At 31.6% G+C, this 24677-nt stretch overlaps 1 protein-coding gene across 3 annotated transcripts in view; it reads right to left on the reverse strand.

Annotated features, from left to right (window-relative positions):
• Positions 1-2584: 2584 nt before the first annotated feature.
• LRP1B (LDL receptor related protein 1B) overlaps positions 2585-24677 on the reverse strand; it is a 2473587-nt gene continuing 2451494 nt past the window's right edge. For 2 of the 3 annotated variants that reach the window (XM_074301982.1, XM_074301981.1), the window contains 5 exons: positions 20006-20082; positions 11175-11265; positions 9607-9751; positions 7236-7334; positions 2586-4536 (listed from right to left, as the gene is read on the reverse strand). In XM_074301982.1, coding sequence (XP_074158083.1) covers positions 4396-4536; positions 7236-7334; positions 9607-9751; positions 11175-11265; positions 20006-20082 — 553 coding nt within the window. In that variant the 3' untranslated portion in view covers positions 2586-4395. Of the gene's footprint in view, positions 4537-7235; positions 7335-9606; positions 9752-11174; positions 11266-20005; positions 20083-24677 lie in introns of all 3 variants that reach the window. The other variant, XM_074301983.1, reaches the window with a different exon arrangement.

Here is a 24677-nt window from a genome sequence, read left to right on the forward strand (position 1 = left end):
AGACCATTCATTCATTCATGTTTTTTTCCTTTTCCCAATGGGTATGTCTTTTTTTTTTTTATGAATTCATAGGAATAGGTTTAGAAGAATATTTTAAATAAAAAGAATATTTAAAGAACATTTGCATTTATACTTAGTACAGTTTAGTTCATGGAAGTTTTTCAAGTGGTTATATTGTCAAAACTGAATTCACATGCTTTTTCTGATAGATTATACTTGTATGTTTTTGTCTAACTAACCTAACTTTCCAGCATCCCTGGCACATAAAATTTAAATGAGTCAAACATTTGTATATGGAGTTCTTCATTGTGATCGACTCATATGACCCTCCTACATATACACATAGTTTAAAAAATAGAATTGATCTTTAAATGAACTGAAATCAAGAAGATGGAAAATTCTTTACAAAAGCTATAATTTTTGTGGGATTCTATAATAAGGGACACTCACACATTTATGCTTCCTTCAATTGGACAAAATAATGGCACATACTTTTTGGTTTTGAAAATATCAAATAATTGAAGACAATGTAATTCACTTAAATCATTGGGTGAATGAAATGGACAAGGAAATAGACATATAATTACTTTTCTTTTATTTCAGGCATCCCATAATACATTATATATAAATATTTGTGTATTTGTATATTTGAGATCCGAGTGGCATTCTGAAATTCTTTGTTCACTTCTTTCCCACTAAAGCCCACTTAGGCACCTATAGCCAGAGGTGTTTTTGAATGCCACTTGTATCAGCTAATGAGAGATGACTGCCAAATTTTCAGAGAGAATATTTATAGCTTGAAAATCACCATATGCTATAAATTAAGATCTGCTTTATTATTCTGTCTGGGCTTAAGAAATTGATGGAGAAAATGATAATAATGAAGATTAAACTTAAAAATATGTCCTATAAAGTTGTTGGTATTGCTGTTATTCATTTGTTTGTTTTTTAAGAGCTAGCTGCTAAACCCAAAAGACTATATTGTTGCTTGCAGCCATTTTGAAATACAGAACTTAACTTGTACTAAAGTCTTGTTATAATTATATATAACATATGTAAACATATAATATGTCTCTTCAATAATTGAGAGAAGTTCCAAGAGATCCACTCTTTCCGCAGTTTCTCCTCCTCATGTCTGTCCAATAATAGGTACTGTAATATTCTCTGGCAGATTTTTTTTTGTCTGAGTATTTTCTATAGTCTGATCTTTCCTAAAAGAATCCAGATGTATCTGGCAAGGTACAAAATTTAAATTTAAATTAATACAAAGAGTTAAGCCTTTATCTGAATGTCAGGGATTTTTTTTTTTTTTTTTTAACCTAGGGGCTCTGCTTGTGTTAATAAATTACTAATATTTTAGTCTGTTACAGACTCAATAAAATAGCAGAGAAATGAACCACCTGAAGGCTATTATATTTCCCCTTGGCAAAAATTGAGTTAATTGTTATGAAATGTGACTGATTAACTCTTCAGAGTAGGGGGACAGGGAACACAAGAGTGATAAGAAATGAAAAAAAAAAAAAAAAACATACTTTAATTCAATATCCATGAAAGAGTTGCACAAGGCTGGAAAGGGTTTAAGTTCCCCACTTTTCCAGAAGAAAACTCTAACTTCCATTCTAACTGACATTTGACAGTAATATATTATTTTAGCGATTTAGAAAATAGGACATACTGCAATTTGGGAAATACACATTCAGTGGTAGTGTGTAATTTACTAGTTTTGCCAATAGAAAAACTTTTGAGGACTAAATAAAACCCCACAAAAATTAGAGTTTCAATGGAAAAAATGGATAAACCTCCAAATTTAATGATCTGAGAAAAATTTTTCCAAAATGTCAAAAATACAGAGCTTTTGTGAGAAAATATGACTCAAATTTGTAATTGGAGACATCTCAAAGAGCTACTTTATGAGTAAAGTCTACCTTTGTAGTCTACATCAGTACAAATATATATTTTATTTCATTTTATAGAAATATGTCTGCATGAAGATTTTTCTGAGAGTTGATTTGCTCATGATCATATAACCAATATGTAACAGAAGCAATCTTTACTCACCTTCACAAGTAGCCTTCTACTTTCTATGATGTACATCAATCTTTCTATGTACCTAACTTTTCTCTCTGAGTTTGTCTCTCTGTCTCAGTCTCTGTCTCTCTCAATATCATCCAGAGATGCATATAAATATGCCTTTATAATCTTTAACTTTTCCTTCTCTAACATATGTTTTTTAAAAAAGGTAGATGAGAGGAAAGATTGGATTTATATGAACACAACTGCACAGTTTCCTATATGTGTTTTATTTTCTCTATTTAATCTCTGTCTACTATGGAGACAACTTAAATGAGAGAGAATATTAGAATAAGGAAGAAGGTAAGAAGCAGAAAGAAATACTTGCTTTTTTCTTCCCAGGCCAGAGGATATTCCTTCTCTAGGATGGTAAAGACAATCATGGCAACCTCATGTATAATAAAGTCAAATTTTCTCCAAATTATAGCAAGTATTTTAAAGCTATGACAAATATATTATATTCATTTCCAGAATATAATATATTTGTCATAGCTTTAAAATACCCATTTCCAGGGTTCTTTTTCCCAGGAAGTTTTATAATTATGTATAAGGCAATCATTTTTTTAATTTAAAAATTACCCAACACAAGGACTTAAATATGTAGAATTTCATTTAAATAAGTCAGTCAACAATTTTTTATAAAGTATTGAACACTTCATTGTAGAAACATAGGCAAAATGACTATTATAACCAAAATGAAAAATACTGTTCAATTTAAAAAATGTACTTAAACAAGAACCTGAAAAAGTTTATGATATGCATAACATTGTTCAAGCAAAATTGCACTAGTATTACATAAATCAATAGTTTATAAAGGCCTCAATATGGCAAAGTTTAGAAATAGGTAGTATGCATGCACATAGTACAACAAAAAATCTCTTTATAAAACAGCAGTTTTTTAATGCTTGTACAAAGGGAATAAAGAGCAACCACAAACATATTTCATCTGTTATGTTAATACATTATGACAGCTAAAAGTCGGTCATGTCTATCAGAGGAACAAAAATCCCTCCATACCATGTGAATAAATCTTTTGTGCCTTTAAAGATATTTGTATAAAAATGCTATCCTTTTTATATGTAATTTTAAGTCATAGTTCTTTCAGCTGAAATTTTGGGGAAAAATAGGTGAGTGGGCTCTATATACTTTTATAGAATGGAAAACTATGGATACCAGAATAATTAGTCCAACTTTGACACTTTCTACCTTTGATTATGGATTGCTGATGGTTATTCCAGAAGTATTCTGCTGAAGTCCTTTAGCAATAAGTGTTTTTAAGGGGCACATAAAGAATTGGTCTAAATGTACCTTGAACATCTTAACAACATTGCCTACTGAAAAAGTTGCTTTGTCTTGTATTCATGGTCTGGCAAAAACAATTCACATGCTTTCACAAAACTGGAATTCTGTTGTCAATATATGTGCTTATGCTTTCTCTCTTATTTATTGTTTCCAGTGTGGCAAGTGGTCAATCATCTACAAAATTCAGGTGACTATGTGAACCAATTCATAATACATGACTAGGTAATGCCCTCTTGTGCTCTCGAGTGGCTACTGTACTAAAGGCCTAATGGAGATCAGAAGGTCTTGTTCCATAGCAAGTAAAGCCATTTAGCTTTTAAGATAGCATTGCTACGTTCTTCCAGTATTGTTTAAGTATAAATGTTGATTATATAGCATATGTGTTTAGGATAGCACACACAATTTAAGAAAGCATAGTAGTCTGTATTCATGCAGATTATGAGAATTTATCTTTTTTCCATCTTAAGTCTCATTTATCTTTTCATGATCTAAGGCAAATTTCAAAAGCAGGTCATGTTGGAATTTTCAAGATTATATACTTTTATTCAGGCTTTGAAATAAAATCCTAATGGGCGCAAATAAGAAAGTACACCACCCAATCATTCTTTCACCATTTGAAACAGAAAAAAAATAACACACTGTATTACAGCTTTCAGACTATATCATGGAAAAGTGCAGATTTCATCTTTGTTGACTAAGTAGAACCAAAAAAGTTCATACAAAATAGATTGCTCATATTCACACTACAAATTCAAAGGTGTGTCATATCAGCAGCATTGTTGTAAATTGTACTGTAGTGCAGTTTCTATTTTTTTTTTTTTGTAAAAATACCATACAAATGGTCAATCAATAGTCATCAGCAGAAAAGAAATCAACAACGAAAAACTCATAAAACAATTAAACCAAGAAGGGAGAAACAAAAGAGGTAATGCTGATGCCAAAACAATTATAATACTGTTGGAACATACAAAAGTAATCCTTATATTTTATACATTTATACAGAATATAAAAGGTATCAGAACATTATGCCACTGTCTCCCTTATCCCAATTTCTATTTTCTTTGGAAGAAGTTCTTTTCTTTCATCAACACTTCCTAAGGAATTTCGACAGTTTTGTCCATCCATATATAACTTTGCATACACTGGATTGGAGTAATTTGTTGGCTGATGGGAGAGAAAGAAATAAATTATCATTTAATCAACTCCATTTCAACAATAACAACAAATTAGGTCCCTAATAGGAATAAAACACCATGCTAGGTATACAAAGATGAAAATGGGATCATTCTTGTCCTCAATGAGTTTATATTTATGATATAATGGACACAGGTATATATAAAGCAAATACACAATCATTTCAAGTGCTTGTTGGCAGGAGTAAGAGATTAGCAAAGATGATGTTTATATTCTGTTTTCAAGGAATATAGGATTTCTAATTTGATCTTATTGAACAAGTTATTTGCTCATCCTTTATAAAGATAATTAATACTTTAAAATTTAAGTGAAGATAAATGCAGTGTAATTTAAATGTGATAAGGCTTATTTAGGTAAAATCACAAATCGCTGAAAATAGCCTTTCTTTTTTTTTCAGCAAATTGATAAATCTTAAAGTTCAATATATTTTATAAATTTGAGAACATTTTAATGAATGTTCCTGTAAAATCTCTGTGGCAACTAGACTTGGAGTAGGGAAACAAATTGAGTCTTTCAAGTCCTAGAATAGTAATTTGGTAAGTGGTATCAATACTTGAAGGCTTTATGGTGACATTTTTATGATTTCCTGTTTCATTTTAAAATACATTATTTAAACTCAAAATTCAATCAACTATTTCAATGTTTTGTCAGTATGACACCAACCATTCAGTCACTTGGACCCAGAAAGAGGTTTTAAATCTTGGTTTTTTCCTCTAACCTGCATCTTTGGACGGAGTCTTATATGCTACTTATATGTGAAGTTAAGAAGAAAGAATACTTTTTATCTTAATTTTCTTGTTTTTATAATGACTAATTTTGCAACTAAAACAATAGATTATACAACTGATACAAACAGAGGCACTAAACTGGTATCTAAGCAATGGTTGGTTGGCTATAGTACCTGTTGTCATTAAATCCAGCCAACAACTGCAAAAACAGAAAAGTCATTTATTCACTTATTATTTTGCATTTTCTTATCATCAAATTAAAAAAAATCAGGACATCTGTATTGATAAAGGAACGGCTTTGTAGCCAAAGCTGTTATAATTCTAGGCAGACTCTTATTGTTTTATTCTTATTTATAAAAGTAATTTGCCGGGCTGTTTCCAAAGTATTATAAAGGACACATTAAAACTGACTCACAGAAACATTTTTAGCTCCAAAATTGTTATAAGTACATCATAACTTCACTAAAATTTATAGATTTACTTTACAGAATAATTTTTTTCAGCAGCTAGGTGGCACAATGGATAGACCACTTGACCTGAAGTCAGAAAGTCAGAAAGACTTCAGTTCAAATCTAGCTTTATATGCTTACTTGGTTTGGGATGTTTGGCAAGTCACTCAATTTCTGTTTGAATTTCCTTATCTGTAAAATGGGAATAATAATAGAATCTACCTCCTATAAATGTTGTGAGGATAAAATTAGATTTAATTATAAATTGCTATGCTTGTACTATTATTATGCCTGATGCATAGAATGTGTTTTTTAAATGCTAAATCATACTTATTATTTTTTTAATAATAGTTTTTATTTACCAGATATATGCATGGGTAATTTTACAATTTACAATCGCCAAACCTTTTGTTCTAATTTTTCCCCTCCTTCTCCCCCCCCCCTCCAGATGGCAGGTTGACCAATACATGTTAAATATGTTAAAGTATAAATTAAATACAATTTATGTATACATGTCCAAACAGTTGTTTTGTTGAACAAAAAGAATCGGACTTTGAAAAAGTGTACAATTAGCCTGTGAAGGAAATCCAAAATGCAGGTGGACAAAAATAGAGTGATTGGGAATTCTATGTAATGATTCATAGTCATCTCCCAGAATTCTTTCACTGGGTGTAGCTGGTTCAGTTCATTACTGCTCTATTGGAACTGATTTGGTTCATCTCATTGTTGAAGAGGGCCACATCATACTTATTATTTTCAACAATCATTTACAAAACACCTGCTAGGTACCAATTTTTTGCTAAGTTATAGAAACAGAAATCTCAAAATGGAAATAAATATGTTAATCTTTCATGTTTAAGTTTCTGGCTGCATATATATATATATATATATATATATATATATGTATATATAATTATTTTATTTAGAAAAAGGATCAATAATAACAATGCTTTATATTTTATGCCAAGCTTAATCCATGCACTTTGTCCTAATAAGATCATTACAACCATTTGATGCAAATGAGATAAGAAACAAATAATGACATCATAAAATATGGAAATGAGGAATAGATGATTCTCTTCTAAAGTATGCAGTATGCTTCTATGGAGTTTGGTTACATGAACTTAATCTATAATAATATATATATGAATACTAAAGATTAAGCATTTTAATTTTTTATTTTAAATTTCTGCCCCCATATTCTAAATTTTTAAGAAATGAGACATAATTTTTCTTCAATATTATACATTTGTAAATGCCAATTATAGGATTTTCTTATTACTACAGAAGTCTCATTTTTCTTTAGTGAGTTGTGGAAAATCTTAAAATCTCCATTAATATAAAGAAGAACTAGTTCTAAGCAATTAAAATCTCTATATTTTGGAATAATTTTTCAATTAAAAAGTCAAAAAAGAGCTATGAGTTTACAAAGTCAAACAGTCTTGGCTTATGAAGAGGAATGGAAATGGAAAGATGAATTTTTGTCTCTCACCCCTGTGGTTAGTGGTCCTTTCAAATCAGAGTTTAAGTAGATGGGTGGCGCTGTGTGGGGAAGCTTGAAAGCACTGGGTCCTCCCCCTATATATCTGGCCTGCATATAAATAAATAAATTTAGTTTCTGGTCTTTAAACAATTTATCTCCCCTCCAATTTACATTTAAAAATTCTTTATTTTTCCATCACAAAAATAACATTTTTATCCTTAGACCATTATTGCTTTTTATCATTCTATCATTCAAATATCAATATTCACCAATTGCTTCAAATGTAAACATGTTTGCTATCTCCAACCCACTTTTAGAGATATTGATCCCCAAGAGATTTTTTTTTTTTCAATTTTTATTTTATCCTCCTAGGAAATAATGTACCCATTTATAGATCTGAGAATTATGTGCTTTCATCTCCTAATTAAAACCTCTTCACTTTGGGAAGTCCTGCTAGTAGAACCATTTTGGATAATCAGCCATTTAATTAACCCTTCTGGATAATCAGCCATTTAATTAACTCTGACAGCTTTTACTCAAACTGCATCTGAACATCACCTCTGTGAGGAGCTCTCATCTTATTTTTTAAGAAAAAGAAGTGCTAGAACAGATTGGTTAGAACTAGGCCAAAGAGGTAGAATTGCCCTTGAACTTGATGCTGTTGGTTAAAATTAATCAAGTTCAAAGGTCTGCTTAGTCAGCTTGATACCCATATCCCATATCCTATTAGTGACATGAAAGAAAGAAATGAGAAAATTGTATGGAAATAAGGAAGACTAGTGCTGTGTCAGAATGAGAGAGAGGGGGGAGGAAAGGAAAGAGGAAGGGAGAGAGGAAGGGAAAGAGGACTAGAGACAGAGAGACAGACAGAGAGAAGGAGAGAGGGAGAGAGAGACAGAGAAACAGAGACAGAGACAAAAAGAGAAACAGAGAAAGATAAAGAGACAGAGACACTAGACTCAGAGAAAGTTAGAAAGTCTCCCTTCTTAAATCTAAAATGTATTGAGTCTATTTTTATTTACTTTATTAACAATTTTAAAAATGTATAATAAAAGGCATGCATATGATAAACTATCTAATCCATTTCATTGACTAGGTAAAAATACACAAAGAAATGAAAGTTTCTTCCGGATATTACCTCCTTCTTTGCACAGAAAACATATAAAAGAATTGTAATGGAAAAATCAATGCACTGGGAACTAGGAAACCTGGCTTGCTGTTTTAGGCTTAAGGTCATTGTTTCTCTGGTCCCCAATGGCTCAAAGAGTCTGGACCGAATGATTGGCAAATCATTTCTGTTGTTTCTGACAGCTGTAGAATAGGTTAACAGTCCAGAGTTCAAATAATCCCTTTCCATAATATTTGGAGGAACTTCAATCTCATTTTGTGAGCTTCTATTTTAAATATGTCCAAAGGCCAATCAAGGACAATTTTTTTTGTTTGTTTGTTTTTTGTTACTAAAGCAAATGAGAAATTGTCAGAAAAATTTTTACATAGGCTTCCTACATACTTGAGATTTCAGTCTTATAGAGCTATTCTCATTGAAGAGTCTAATAATTGGCACATTTTAATCAATGAAGAATTAATGACAGGAAAAATTAGAATCCTTCCTCTCACTGAAAAAGTGTCAATTTGATTCTTCAAATGATAATATATTGTGATTATAAGTACTGTAGTATTTTAATCCCTAAGTACACTAGAATGAGTTCATAAAGTATGGTATCTCAGATGTCTCTTTACTTCTTGGAAAAATTATCTAATGAAAACACTTAGGTTACCTGTCCTGCCAATTTTAAATGTCAAGAATATTAAAAATTAATATTACTTGTGTTTGTACCTGGAAAGCATTTAAAATTCAGGTACTGATAATGTAATTAAGGATTACTGACACTGATTTTCAATTGGATGTCGTCTCTTCCAATAACAAGGCATTCTACATTAAGATAATATCTTAGAGATAAGAGACAAATGATCTATTTCAAGTTCAATTCAATTTATGGACATAGAACCAATTGCCATTTGATCAATTCAGTTAATTAGGAATGTTAATTTGTCACCTGGATAAAGGAAGACTGGGAAGATTATGTTATGAGTTCTATAATAGTATACCATAAAACCAAAGATTTTTTGATTTAGAATAATGCCTTGCAACATAGTATTTGCCCCAAATGTTTATTATTTTCAATAGAAATTTATAATTTTAATTAGTGAATCCCTACAAATTTTCCTTTGGAAGAAAACTATAACACTCAACAATTCTTAACATTATTTGATATCTTCAATTGAAAAGGAAGTGTCTTTAAATTCAGAAATGTAGAAAAAGTTATGGTCCCACGAATATAAAACCACATTTTTTACTCTCTAAAGAAAATGATGTTACCTTTGCTGGATCCATTATGAAATCAGGATCTAAAAGACTTCCATCATTATGATCATGATCAACTTCATACATATTATATGATGGATTGCCAATCTCCACATTAATTCCTCCATTGATAATAGGTTGTCTTCTAATTGTTTTTGTCCTATAATGACAGCAACAACAGAATTGGGCATACCTTTAAAACATCACAAGCAAGATGGACAGAAGTATTTTATTTTAAATATTTAATGAGTTTATTTTTACATCTAAGCATTTAATATAGTCTTGGAAAGAATGTTTTGAAACATTTGTACCTAGTAAATGATGAGTTATTTGTTAATTAGGGAAAATATAATAATTCTAATAAAACATTAAGGATATTCTTAGTTTTTCCAAGTTAGTTATTCAAAAGACATCCATATTTGTATTTATCTTTCTCAAAAAGGGCTACCAAAATAGACTGTCTACTTCATTATTACTACCAAATAGCAGTGAAGGAAAATTTATAAAAGAATGATGTTACTATCCAAATTATATGAATAAGTTCTTTATTTTATTTTATTTTTTTTCTATAACAATACTACAGGCACTATTCTGACTAAGATTTCTCCTAGCTTCTGTTTACCTTTGTGGTGGTGTAGTCATTACAATTCTAAATTAGTCATTCTCAACTTTTTTTTTTCTTTTTTGCATATATATATATATATATATATATATATATATATATATGTATGCATATGTATGCATACCTGTTTTTATGCGTGTTTGTAAGGTAATATCTTAAAAGCTATAAGCTATTTAAGCTTAAAACTGCCCTAAGACTTTGGAACATTCTGTGTAATGCCTGGGCAATCAAAATCTGACCAGAAGGCCAAATACAATTTACCCTGAGGTAAAGCCTATGTGAGATTCTTAGCAAAATATACTTAGACAACTACCTAATTTCTACTAAACATGAACTAGTAGCCAGTTTAGCCTAACCATGTGGAGACCACTACATTTATATAACTGACTGCTGCCAGGGACCATGCTAACAGTTTTCAGTCAGTGAGTACATTGTGAATTAACCTGACTTCTATGATCATTCAAATGAATCAGTGCAGTCCACATGTATCAACATTTGATTATGTGGTTTACTACTGAAAAAATATGGCTGTTCCAGATATTATAAGATTCTGGGTAGTCCACTTATGGCCTATCTTTGGTGATCTAGGAACAAAAGGAGGTTTATACAGAGCAGATTAATGGATAATTTAGCTGGATAATCTCGCCAGATCTTGCCAGAATCTCCATTCCAAGAAGGGGACTAACAACAGGATCTGGCCAAATTATTGTTATTTCAAATGAGTCTGAGCTGATGCTAAAACCAAAAATGAAAATCACATTATAATACGACAGAGGATAATTAAAATATTAGAGATATAAAGAGTTTGCTTATATGAACTAAATCACCTCATTCTGATTATGAAAAGGAAATTAGAAAGCAGGTTCATTCATTTTATGTACATATATATATATATATATACATGTTCATACATGTTTGCAATTTACCTGTAATTTTTTAGTCATAGAACAATACACCTTACCGTCTTTTTCTCTTACAAAGTAGTAAACCAATTACTAAAGTAGTAATTAGTGTCACCAAGAGGACAAGAGGAACAATGATCGCAATACTTCCTGCAAAAGATTAAAAAGAAATATCTATGTAAAAATAGATAAATTTAAAGGTTTTATAAAGAGGTCTAAAATAAAATCTAAGGTTGATACAAATAAAATTACACTAAAGAATTTCAAAAAATAAACATGCTGATGACCTTGATTCACTGCTATATGAAAGGGGGAAAAATACAAATATGTCCAGGACTTTGTTACTGTTAGATAAATCAAACCTCTTTCATTCTTGAAGTTTTCTAAACTATTCTTTGTTTCACCTGCTGGAATTCTGAAGATATGTAGCAGACTTCTGTAGGACAGATGCCTTTTAAGAAACTACCTCATCCTAAATAATTCCTTCCATTTTTATTCAGTGAATATTCCAATTTATTTCCTTATACCAGTGCCTAGTATGACACATTGTTCCTTCTACAAAAGCTATTGAATGTTTCAGTCTCTGCATATTCCTATAAATATACATATTATTTAGTGTTTGCTATAACAAAAAGACTGGAAGCTTTAAATGAATTAAACAAATGGGGGGGTCAGTGCTAATGATTTTTCACACTTTATACTTTTCCTGAATCTCTGCCCTCAACCCTTGTGATATTTGTGGAATTTTAATTCATTAACCAAGTGTATACTGAAGAAAGTGATGCTGAATATTACATTTTCAAAAAAAAAATATTTAGGGACTGATTCTCAAAATATCATAAAGAACTTAAGAATTCAAAGGAATGGAAACATCATGAATAGGTCTTTTATCATCACCATCCCTTTCTGGGGAAAGAAAAGAAAGAAAAAAGAAAAGGAGGAAAAGAAGTAAGATAAAAAGAAGGAAAGCAAAAGGGAGGAATAAAATCCTTGAGTCCAAGAATGCTTAGAGACTGGGTTCAATTCCTTTTTTTTTTCATTCTTACTATGTGATCCTGGGCTTAATATTTCTGGATCTCAGTTTCTTCATTTGTAAAAATGAAACAATTGGGGTGATAAGGTCAAAAAGAGATAGCCCAACAGACAAATAAGTAACAGGAAATTCCTGTCTGAGGAGAGGCTAAAGGAGATAACTTGAGACACAATAGAATTTTAAAAATTCTTGTCTTATTTACAAATCTCTCCAGAACCTCTTGGATAATATCTCTATACAAACTTTGTTTTGTGACCCTGGTTATGTATAAAATGAATTTCTAAAATTGAATTCCTCGAACTCGGTTTCCTTGCGTTGTGCCCACCAACTTGTTCTGGTGTCCCAGCCCTTTCCAGGCATCTTTCTAGAAGCCAAATGCCTGTCTATCCCTTTACTATCGATAAAGACTTTGTTTTAACACAGCATTGAGTAGCGAATTCATTCACTAACTAGACCTGGCCTTGGTACTTTGGGGAAGGAGAGAGCGAGGTAATCACACCATCAGAAAAGAGCTGATCCATCTAGGCTTAGAGCCTCAGTTTCTCCTCATCAGGGGTAATAGAGAGAGAGATCCCTTATATCTCTAGATCTATGATTACAATAATAAAGCAGCTTCACCTGCATAAAAATCTTTATGAAAGTATTCTGTGCAAACTCAAGTGGTCTTTTAAATGATAGCATAAAAAATTTTAAAGAACACAAAATTCTGTTGTTTTCAGATGGCTTTTAATTCAGTAGTACAAAATTGTAAGTGCTTCTCAGGTAAGAATTTTTTGTATATTTCAAATTTTCAAATGATTTTATGATAGTTCTAACTACAGAGACTATCTTCTTTTCACCAAGATAATTATTATTGATGTCAACGAAGGTATTAGGAGGATTCTCTCTCTCTCTCTCTCTCTCTTCCTTTTCTTCTTATGAATATTCCTCCCTCTCTTCTTTCTCCTCCTCTCCTTTTCCACTATCTCCTTCCCTTCCTCTCCCTCCCTTTCTCCCTCTCTGAAAGCTGTAACAACTGACATTTTATTAGTTGCATTAAATCTAGGATATTATAGAGTCTCCTCAGTAAAATCCATAGGAAGTTTAAAGATATATTCTAATCATCTACACTAGAAAATAGAAAATTTCCAAATGTACAACCTGTAGCTACAGGGACAATGTGTTGAATAGGTAGTCTGGATAGACTTGTAGTCAGAAGACTTGACTATGAATTCTAGCTCTGCTATTCATTATTTGTCTAAAGCTGAGTAAGCACTCAATGGCCATGAGATTCAGTTTTTTCAACTGTAGAATTAAGGAGTTGGAGCTTTGAGATCTCATTCAGTTCCACATCTATGATGCAATGATACAAGATAAAGATTGAAGAAGAGTTGGAACTAAAGATAAGGAAGATGAAATTTGACTCTATTGATTTTGAGAAATTGTCAGTGATCCTGTTGAGGTTTAGATTTTGGGGTTCCTGGTTAGGGAACCAGAATGATGAGATTAGGGTTCCTGGTGGCCAGGGAGTTAAATGATGAGGTTAGTAGCAGGTTGGAGGTTGAGGGAACCAAATAAAGAGGTTTGGCTCTCCTAAATCCCCCTAGGATTCAGTGCAGGGTAGGGGTTGTGGGAATCCCCTTCTGGTAGGGCAGAGGTCCTTCATAAAGGAATTTATGAACCTGAAAAGCTAGAATGGTAAAAGAAGTTTTTTATTGGCATTGGGAAATCAATCAGCCTTTGCTATGCACGAATAGAAAGACTGAATTCCTTGGTTGGTAATGTCCTGACAGAAAAGTAAAGTTTCTAGTAGAGGAGTCCTGGCAGAGAAGTAAAGTTTCTAGCAGAGAAATTCTGAAAGAGAGAGATATAAAGTCTTGTTAGGGAAATAGGTGAGAAAGATAGAGGGTAACACTGAAATAGAAAATCATTCAGCAGCAGAGGTTGCTGCCATGCCAGGGATAGAGATTCCTTGGTATATTAGGTCCTTTGCAAGGACTGAGCCCCGAATTGGCTCATTTTATGGCTACAAGCTGGGGGTTGCTATTGATGGGGACTGGTGAAGCTTGAGCTGGAATTAGGATAGAGAATCTTGGAATTGAATGAGTGTCTCTGGGCTGATCTTCCATTCAATGGAAAGCTTAATCAGTAGTGAGTGTTATTATTGGGGGTGGTGGCCTGTCTCAGGATAATAGAATGAAGCTGTTTGTCCTTTTTCCCTAGGGTGGGGTCCTTTACAGAGGCCAGGATTCAAAGAGACATACATCAAAATGCAATGTGCATTTAATCTAATTTTCCCTCAAAATAATCCTTTGTATTGCAAAAAAATACATGTTCTCTTTGTACAATTCCTTAAATGATAAAGCTTACATATCTGTTTTAGTTAGTCATATTATAGAAAGGAAAAGAAACTGCTAACTTGTATAATGAATGCTAATGAATTGTTTTTGAGAAAACTAAGTTTTTAGGACATTGCGATATATTGGTAATTAATGATGGTACAAAATTTGGCAGGTAGCATAGTAATTGACATTCACAGATTTTAAATATCAATGAACAGCTTGGTTACTTCATAAACCATGACTTCAGTTGATTTATTATGAAACTTATAAATATCCTTTATTAATTTTTCACTAAAATATGATTTAAGGAATGTTTAAAAATACCAGTTGTGAAGAATATTTTTTCCATTAGACATTAATCTAAAGTATTTAGGAAGCTGCTTAGGATTCATCTTCAATGGTGTGTTATCTGTCGTTCTTATTTGCTGAAAAGCTCTTAATTAAACTAGAAAACAAAGGGCTCCCTTGCTCCTTCCCTACCATGATAGGTTTAATCTCATATTTGAAGAATCAAGAATGTTAAGTAGTGATCTAACTAGTCAAGATAACTTCAATGATGTTTAGTGTAGAAGAAAAAAACAATGTTCTTTATTGTATTTTTTTGTGATTATTTTAATGGGAAAAGAAAGAAAAATATCCATAGATATTGTAGCAATTAAAAGGAAGGTATTTATTGGAGCAGAAATGTAACTGCTTTAAATTATAAACATTATATCCTAAATTATAGTGATGGTGACAGATTTTTAATGGTCAACCTATTTGCCTTTTACCTACCCATCATAGGTTAGATAGTCTAAAACATCAGAGACAAATGCCTCTGTCAGTTTGGGAGCAATACCCTATCTCAGCAGGAGAACACAAAGACATTTTGTTTTTCCCAGGTGTGTTATTGCTAACCTTGACACTGAAAGGAGATAACTAGGTTGACTAACAGCATATAAGCTTCCTGAAATTATCCTGACAAAATTTCATTTTTGTCTTTATATCTGTAGCACCTAACACAATGGTTTATACATAAAAGACTACTTAATAAGTGCTTGTGGAACTAAATTGAATTGCCAATTTAATTGACTTTAATAATCAAATAAAATAATCTGCATCTTCCTTCAAAATATAGTATTCAAACAATCATAAGAGTACCCATCTTACAGCTCAAACTTAATAAAAGATTATTCTTAATACAAAGGAATATAAAATTTAATGCTGGAAAGGATCTTAGAAAACACATAAATTCAATTCCTTAGTTTACAGTTAAGTGAGGATTAGATGCAACTGTTAGGAATCAAATGGATAGTAAATAGGAGAAGCAGAATTTGAATATAAAGCTTTTGAAAAATCTGAATTCTTTTTTCTTTTTTTCTATACAACAGTTTTCCCCAAACAGCTTGCAGTAAATACTGTGTTTCACAAACCATTGAGTCACACTTTATGGAGGGTTAGGTTTTAAAGTCAGAACATATATTAAACATTTCATATAGTCAAAATCACCTTTGAAAATTCATTTAATTGCCCATAATATATAGTTTAGTAGTAACCATTGAAACTGGAAAGGGGCTAGTGTTTCATTAAAAGAAAGCAGTAGGTATTGGAGAACAGCTGGATCAGAGATGGTTGTTATGGAAACAATTGAATAGAAATTGTATTTTTCACTATGCTCAGCTAAACTATTGATTAGGGGAATGAAAACAAATACCTCTAAAGACTCATGTGGAAGGAAAGTTTATAATTGGTGGTGGTGGGGAAATACCCTTGAAAAGAATTCACACCTAAGCTTAATTCTCTCATACCACAAAAATATTTCTTCTTCCAGTCTTACTTTAGAGCAAAATAGGATATAGGGAAGTCCACAGAGACTTTTCTAGCTATCCTGGATACCTAAAGAGGATAACTGAGGCTGTTTTCTTGAATTTTATTAAGTCTAAGCAGAATATATAGACTGTCTTATGTATGATGAAGGTGAAATGGTACTCAAAGTTCAAGATACTCAAGCTAATTGAGGGGAATTGAAAATGGCTGAATGAATAATGGATTTACCTTTCCCATTTCATGCTAATGTTCATTGAATAAAATGGTCTGAATTTCTATTTCTATCTTTTTTTTTTTTTTTTTTTTTTTTTTTTTGGCCTGATGCATATAATTGGTTGAGTTTGTAACCCAAACCTCAAAGTCTGATGGTATGGGATGTTTTTATTCTTGTTGTTGTTGTTGTTTTCCTTATTAGCGATAAATGTCTTGAACCTTCATGAGAGGTGGAAGTGGAATTGTCAGAAGAGGGCAAAAGAAGAGGTTTCTTTAATTTCCTCAACTTTTCCAGTCTTTTGGGGGGATTCTGGCTTCTAGGATCAAGAAAGATGTGAGATTCCAATCTCTCTTGAAGGGCATGAAGGGAGAAAGTCTAAGAAAAGGCCAACATTTACCTTGAAATTGGACTTGATATCCCTTAGACTAATAATATTTAAGGAGGAATATAGAAATAAATCTAGCCTGGGTACCCCATTCTCTCAGGAGAACAGAATGGCCAGCTATTTTCAGAGTGGTTTAGAGTCCTTAGAAAAAGGTGGAAGGGAGGAGATGCTCAAAATGTACCTATTCCTGCTTCCTTTCAAGTCATACATTGAAGCAGCCTTTCTTCAAGTGGTAAATGTATATGGCAACTCCTTTTGTAGTTGCAATGTGAATTAGTAAAGTGTAATTGTTGGGATGATCATAGGTTTGAGTAGAAGGTGAATATTAGAGAATTGTGGCTTAATGGATAAAGGACTGGACCTAGAAGCCTATGGTCCTGGGCAAATTCTATACCAGATATCTAATAACTCTGTGACACTGACATGCCACTTTTCTTCTCTGTACTTCAGTGACTTCACATTTAAAGTGAAGGGATGAGGTTGGATGCAATGGCCTCTAAAATCACTTTTAGTTCTAGGTCAATGATCTTTAGGCTGGAGAAAAACAGAGGGTGCGATCCCTCTGTGAAAGTCATTGAAAAGTATGAAGAGCAGTTAATATTGGTTATTTAAAAGATTGGATTTTTTTTTTATTTCCTTAAAATTCTCTCATCACAACATTACTCATGTTCATCATCCCCAGAGCTATACACTATCACTTAAATTTCTTCCAATGAATGTGCCTTCTAATGTACAATGTTTTATCACTTCCCTACTTTTATGCTATTCATTTTTATTTTGAATTTATTTATATGTTTTTTGCATTTACCCTCTCTCGAAATGTAATTTTCTTAAGGGCAATGATTATATTGTAGGAACTTAATAAGTATCTGTTAAATTTTCATTGAATCTAACTTCAGAAAAACCCTGTCTACTTGGAAACATAACTTCAAGGAAAACAGATAATTTAGGCTAGAACTCTGACATGCTAAAAGTAAACATTCTTAATTATTATCAGAGAAGTACCTTTTCTAGTCAACATTAGCTTAATTCCAATTACCCTTAAATGGAGTCATCAGTAATTAGAACTAGAGGTACCTCAAAGATTACGGCTACTCTTCCTTCATTTTACATTTGCCAAAATATTTATGTTTATACACATGACTATATATGTTTAAATATACATATGTGTATACCTTTATAATGTATTCTGCATATATATATATATTTATTTAAATTTCTACAATAGTTTTAAGAAAATAAAGTCCTCAATTCTGCCATTCTCTCATTTCCTTTTGTGGGACACTTTTCTATTTTCTTACTACTCTCTTCTTCCATAGTTTTCTCTAAGATCACACTCTTTTAAACTATCCATTACTTTCCTAACACTTCTAATTGCCTCTTTTTTTCAGAGCAGATGATTTCAACTAAATGTTAAAATAATCTGATTTATAAACCATGTAGGAAATTAATTTTAGATACTTGTTTGTACTAAAGTGTGAATTTGTGATAGGTCTTTAATTTTCCCAGTGACAAATTTTTCTTTTTTCTTTCTTTGTTTCTTTCTTAATTTCTTTCTTTTCTTTTCTTTTTTCTTTCTTTTTTCTTTTTTTTTTTTTTTTTTGCTTGTTAACTATCTCACCACTCCCAACCAAATGCAAATTCTCTAAATGATAGCTTTTCATGCATTGTAGCAAATAGAAAAAAAGTGAACTTTATGTGGAGTTCAGGGCGGGGGGAATCACAAAATAATTTTGAGGAAGTAATAGGGCCATATAGGCATGTTGATCATACTTGAGAATTTCAAACTAGTATTAGCATTATACTAAGCTATTCCTATTTTTCATAGTTTCTTCCCTTTGTTCAGTTCTGAACTCAAAGAATTTTTTTTTCCTCTCTAAATGCCAAGCAGTTTTGCCAATTATTCTCATGGTATCAAAATTGGGGTCCTCACAGGAAGAGTGAGAGGTATGACTGGTCATTTATAAGGATCAATCAATTAAAATTTTTTTTTCTCTCTCTCTCTATATATATATGTTTATATATATATCTACATATATACACACACACACACTTATATATATATGATATTTATGTGTATGTGTGTGTATATATATATGTACACACACATATATATGATGTTCAATTGTTTTCAGTCATGTACAATTTTTTATGATCCCATTTGTGGAGTAGTTTGCATTTCCTTTTATTATATTATATCTCTATAATCTATATAACTTTAATACCTTAAAGCTATTAATAGCATGAAATATATATATATGTATATATATGTACATTATCTATACAGACATTTGTATATATGTATAATATGTTACTTTTGAATATTTTAGTGAGAATTTATTAATGTTTGCTTTAAAGTTTCCCAAGCTTTCATTTCATGTTCCAAATTGCTGACAAGATACATGGATTGGAAAACTTTATTTTAGGATATTTTATTTTGAAAACTTCTATGAAATATTTTAAGTTGACAAGGCGAAAAAATGACTACACAGTTAAATTTCAGTTTTAGATGGTGTTTAAGAGACAATAAAGCTTATCCTAGGACTAATGCTTTACAGAAAAGCTCTTAGAAGGTTGAATATATTTTAATTGCTCTTCAAAATTGACACCTTAAAAGTGATTAAATTACAAATCAGCTGTAGGTTTTATGAGCAAATGGATGTTAATTTTCTTCTCTTTGGGATTAATCAAATGAGAAGGTATTCTATACAGCACTTCAAGATGTATGTTTGGAATGGGGGAGGAAGCAAAGCAGTTTGCTTTAATTATAAAATATGACTTTTCTCCTTCCCCCAGTGATCTTTTCACATAATGTCAAGATATCCACAGTATTTGTAACCTAACATACATTTCCTTAGAAAAGCTTATGCTGGGTTTGCAAAAGTCAGCACTTTGCCACCTGCCATAGCTCAAAGTGAAATATAACTGCTTAAAGGGACATTCTCATGATGAATCAAATCATGAGGGAGAGCTAAATATGCTGCATTTCAAAAACACCTGGCCTGCAGTAGACCCCTCCAAATGACCCAGAAATGACTGTTTCCTCTGTCTAAAAATATTAAAAACAAAACAAAAAAAAACTGATTTGTATGATTTACAAGTCATTGAGGGCATTAATCTTAAACACTTACTTGTACTGATGTGATCAGACTTGCTGCTTTTTGGAGCTGGCCTTTCACACTGGGTGCCTGACCAGTTGGCAGAACATCTAAAAGGATCCAATGGAGAAAGTAAAATTAGTGGAGTCTGACATAGGACTCACAAATCCCCGAATAAAAAGACAATCACCAGACAAACTTATTCCTAATTTATAAAGAAACATCCTCTGAAGTTTCCTATATATTGTCAGCATGCTGAGAAGTTTCTTGAATTGGATTAAAACTAAAAAAATAGACATTTATATACCATAATTTATAATCATAACTTTTTATAAATTATTTTAAGATTCTAAGTTTTTACAAATCATTCAAATGCTGAAATTTGGCAATAGGGACAAATGTAGAAAGTGAAACTGACTTGAATATTATGGGTACACCTGAAATAGCAAAATTTAACATTTCATTTTGTGAGTTATACCTTCTAATGTGACTTTCTTTCCCACTAGGGAGGAGGGCAGTAATGTATTATAAAATTTAACTCATACTTAGAAAATGATGAATTTCCTGATGATGCAACTCTGTACTTTTTGCAGACTTTCAGGCAAGGGAAGATTGCCTTGGTACTCTCCCATCACTAAAACCTCTGCTACTATTCCAGAATCAAGAAAATATGACTAGGCTATTTGATAGATTTTGGGGCATTATACTTAAGACTTTTAGAAATAGCTCTAGAAATGGATGAAATACAATTCAAAAATGATTTTTTAAAACATAGTAACTGAAAAATTCACTATCAGCATTAAAATCAAAAGAAATTTTGGAACAGGATCTTTCACATTATGAATAATACCTATTGTTAAGTGCGAAAGTCATGTGGGTACATCTCAGATTGAAACTGCTGTCTTTACCAGAGATTCAATTCAATTGGCTTCTTTTCTTACCAACAGTATCATCAAACTATCTCCATATCAATATCTGTTTCTACAGTTAATTTTGAATGTGAAATTACAGTCCTAAAAAACAATTTCCATTACCATAGTCAAGGTTGATAAAAGGAATAACCACTTCCAAGTCTGACTAGTCTATCACTGCATGAATGGATTGTGATAACTGGGTCAGCCAAAATAATCCATCTTTCTATCATTCCATGTGCTCACAGGATGAATATAAATCATGTGCAATTTACATAAAAGTGAGAGTTCATATTAGTATAATTTTCCCCAAAACATGGGTATATTTTATAAAATAATTGATAGTAACACATTAAAGAAAAAATATCAATTTTTCATAAGAAAAACATTTCAGCATAGCTGACAACAATAGGACTGAATAAAATAGGGTTATTTTATTAATAATGATAACTATAAAACTATGAATATGGAGTATGATTTAAATGGAAATTAATATTTTTATTTATATTAGGAAGTCAAACAATATTCATGCATTCTCCCATTCTTTATTTCAACCTGTGCCTTTCCTCCTTCTTATGTGGAATTCCCATAAAGTAAATCCATTCAATATATTATAGATGTTTCAATTTTAAAAAAAATATATAGCAAAGCCAGTTATATTCACAAACTGCCATGGTGAAATTAGGGATTTTCAGAGTATTTGATTAAAATAACTTCATAGGAATGTAAAAAAAAAATCATCAATAGTGGGTTCTAAAACTAAATGATATAGGGAAATTACATCAATTTTCCACTTCATAATGCTTGTTCAGACATAGGTTTTAGACAAATAATGCCAGAAAGTTGAGGCAATTATCCTGAATGTAGAAAAATATACATGTCTGTACAATCATTTAGAGAATCTCTCTCTGGGTATCTGTGTCTGTCTCTGTTTCTCTCTCTCTCTCTCTCTCTCTCTCTCTCACACACACACACACACACACACACACACATACACATCTACTTCAATTTTTACTTTACTTTCTGATTTATCTTGCATTATTTGTCTATTTAAAATGATTTCTGTAAAGATTTCTATCCATGCAACAAAATCCAAATCAGAATATATCTCATAAAAGGCAATGGATTCAGGCACATATCATTCCACAGATGAGAAACTTCTACGTTCATTACTATGTGACCTTTGTATGACAGATATGAAGTGGAATTGTTCAGTAATTGGAGGATTAAAGGCTAACTTGAATAGCTTATGCTATGCCATGGTCAACCATACTAAAGCACATTGTTTTTAAAGTACAAAGTTTTTAAAATGTGTCTGTACAGCCAAAGATTAGCAGAAAGAAGTTGTCTCTAAGAGGGCATTGTCTGTGTGATACTTATTTCAACCTGTGGACTTATTTTAAGAGTATATAGGTGGCATTTGTAGATATCTTGATTAAGTTGCTAATAACTAAGATATTCCAGCCTATCAATAATTGAATACTTTTCCACTTACAGATTTTAAATGGAGGAAACATTTTTAAAGTTTTCTCCAGAGGGAATATTTTAATTATTAAAGATTAGAAATAACTCTTTGAGATTGAACTGGATATGTAATTAACTTTTTCAGGTATATTTAAGTCTGTCTGTCTATCCAGACATGTGTATGTATGTGTATATATATATATATATATATATATATATATATATATATATATAAAAAACATAAAATGTATATATAAAAGTATATGTGCATAAACATATAATGCATATGTACTTTAATTAAGTGATAATTCCCTTTCAATCTTTTATATCCTCCATATAACATAATGTTTTATGATGCTAAGACTGAATAAGATATGTTCTATTCTGCATATGTTCCATTAAAAAATAATCCCTTCTGAGATATTAAATCAAATGGAAATCATTATTCTTATTTCCTGCCTTACAAAATTATTACTTATGGAATTTGCTGCTCGACAAGTTCTTCTTATGTCAGATTTAAGACTGAATCTTTCTACCATCTTTATGCAAACTATAAATCTTCATAGTCTTTATAGACTACAAAGATAAAAATCATTAATGACAGACTATCTTATGATGGGAAATTTTTTAGATTCTTACAAATGTTTCTATTTAGCTCTTTATTCAAATTTCTCCTGGCCATTTTCCACTTTCACTGTTATATGTAATCACCAGGTTTATTATTGTTGTTTGTTCATTTCTCCACCAGTATCCTTGCAATCAATTCTTCCTGGTATAATAAAAAGTCATTGCCTGTCTTTCCCAACCCTCTTTCTCTTATTTCCTCCTTCTGCCACCCTTATCTTTCCTCCTTCCTCCCTTCCCCCTCTCTCTTTCCTTCTCTTACTTCCCTTTCTTTCTTTTCTTCCTCTCTTGTCTATGATTCTCTGTGTCTTTTTCTCTGAAACTCTGGAAATATGCTTTGTTGATATCTTTCATTTCTTTTCTGGGGAAGCTAGGTAGAGAATTGGAGAGAGTACTAGTTATGTAATTAGGAAGACTGATCTTCCTGAGTTCAAATCTGAACTCCAATGCTTGCTAGCTGCAAGATCCTGGACAACTGATTTAACCCTGTTTGCCTCAGTTTCTGCATCTGTGAGCTGGAGAAGGAATTGTCAATTATCTTTGCTAAGAAAGCTTCAAAAGGGGTCATCAAGAGTCAGACATAAAATGAACAAAAAACAACAAAATTTTCTTTTCTAAACATCTGGCTGTAGATGCCTCTTTTGACAAGAGACCAGCTTACTTTTACTAATAGTGTTTTGTGCATAATAAGTATTCTTTAAATACTGACTTTATTTAATGTTACCTTATTTCCTATTCTTTTATTTAAATAATTCTAGCCAACCTTCCCACTGTCCTTTGGTTCTACCATCAATGTTTCTTGGGCCTGAAATGCCTTCCATTCCTATTCCATTGCTTTTTAGAGTTTTTAAATTTCTAAAAGGAAAACTTTCTAGACTAAAAGGAAATAAATTCTTGTTTTTTCTCTTCCTCACTAATTCTGGGCCTCAGTTGTCTCATCTGGAAAATGAAGAGCTTGGATTAGATGGCCTTCAAAGTTCTTTCTAATTTTAGATCTATGATCAAAAGATCTAATATAAAGAAAGGAAAAGAGATTATTTTCAAGGAAATATATAATGAAAGCCAGCATGGACTAGAGGCCAAAATTCCACTTTACCTTCAAGGAGACCTGGGTTCAATTCTCACCAATGTCATATACTATATGTAGGCTCATAGTCAAATCAAAGACTTTAAGGTGAAAATAAACTGTGCATTTCAGATGTACCTTAGTGGACAGCTTAGTAGAAAGAAGTTTTGGACCTCTATACTGGAATGAAATCATAGATTAAGAACAGAATTAAAGAAAAAAAAAAGGAAAGGCAAGACAAAGAAAAAAAGATAAAAGGATGAAATAAAGGAAACATTTTCAATTTCCAGAATCATAAAAGCAATGTTAACATAGCAAGAAGACTACTGAGTGATGAGAATTTAAATTTGAATTCTGCCCTTGCCCTTGGAGGCTCAGTTTCCTAATCTAGACCATGGGAAAAATAATAATACTTCTAGAGCCAGACTTCCAAATCTGTAAGACTCAAATGAGATGATGAGGATGATTAGTATTATACCTAATAATAGCTAATATTTATATATCGCTTATTGTTTTCTAGGAATTCTTTACAAGCTAAGCTCTTTACAATTATTTCATTTATTCCTGGGAGGCAGGTTCTACTATTACTTCCTTTTCATAATTGAGGAAACTGAGGAAAACAGAATCTATCTGACTTCCT

Source organism: Sminthopsis crassicaudata, chromosome 3 (assembly GCF_048593235.1).
Source record: "Sminthopsis crassicaudata isolate SCR6 chromosome 3, ASM4859323v1, whole genome shotgun sequence".
Taxonomy (NCBI): domain Eukaryota; kingdom Metazoa; phylum Chordata; class Mammalia; order Dasyuromorphia; family Dasyuridae; genus Sminthopsis; species Sminthopsis crassicaudata.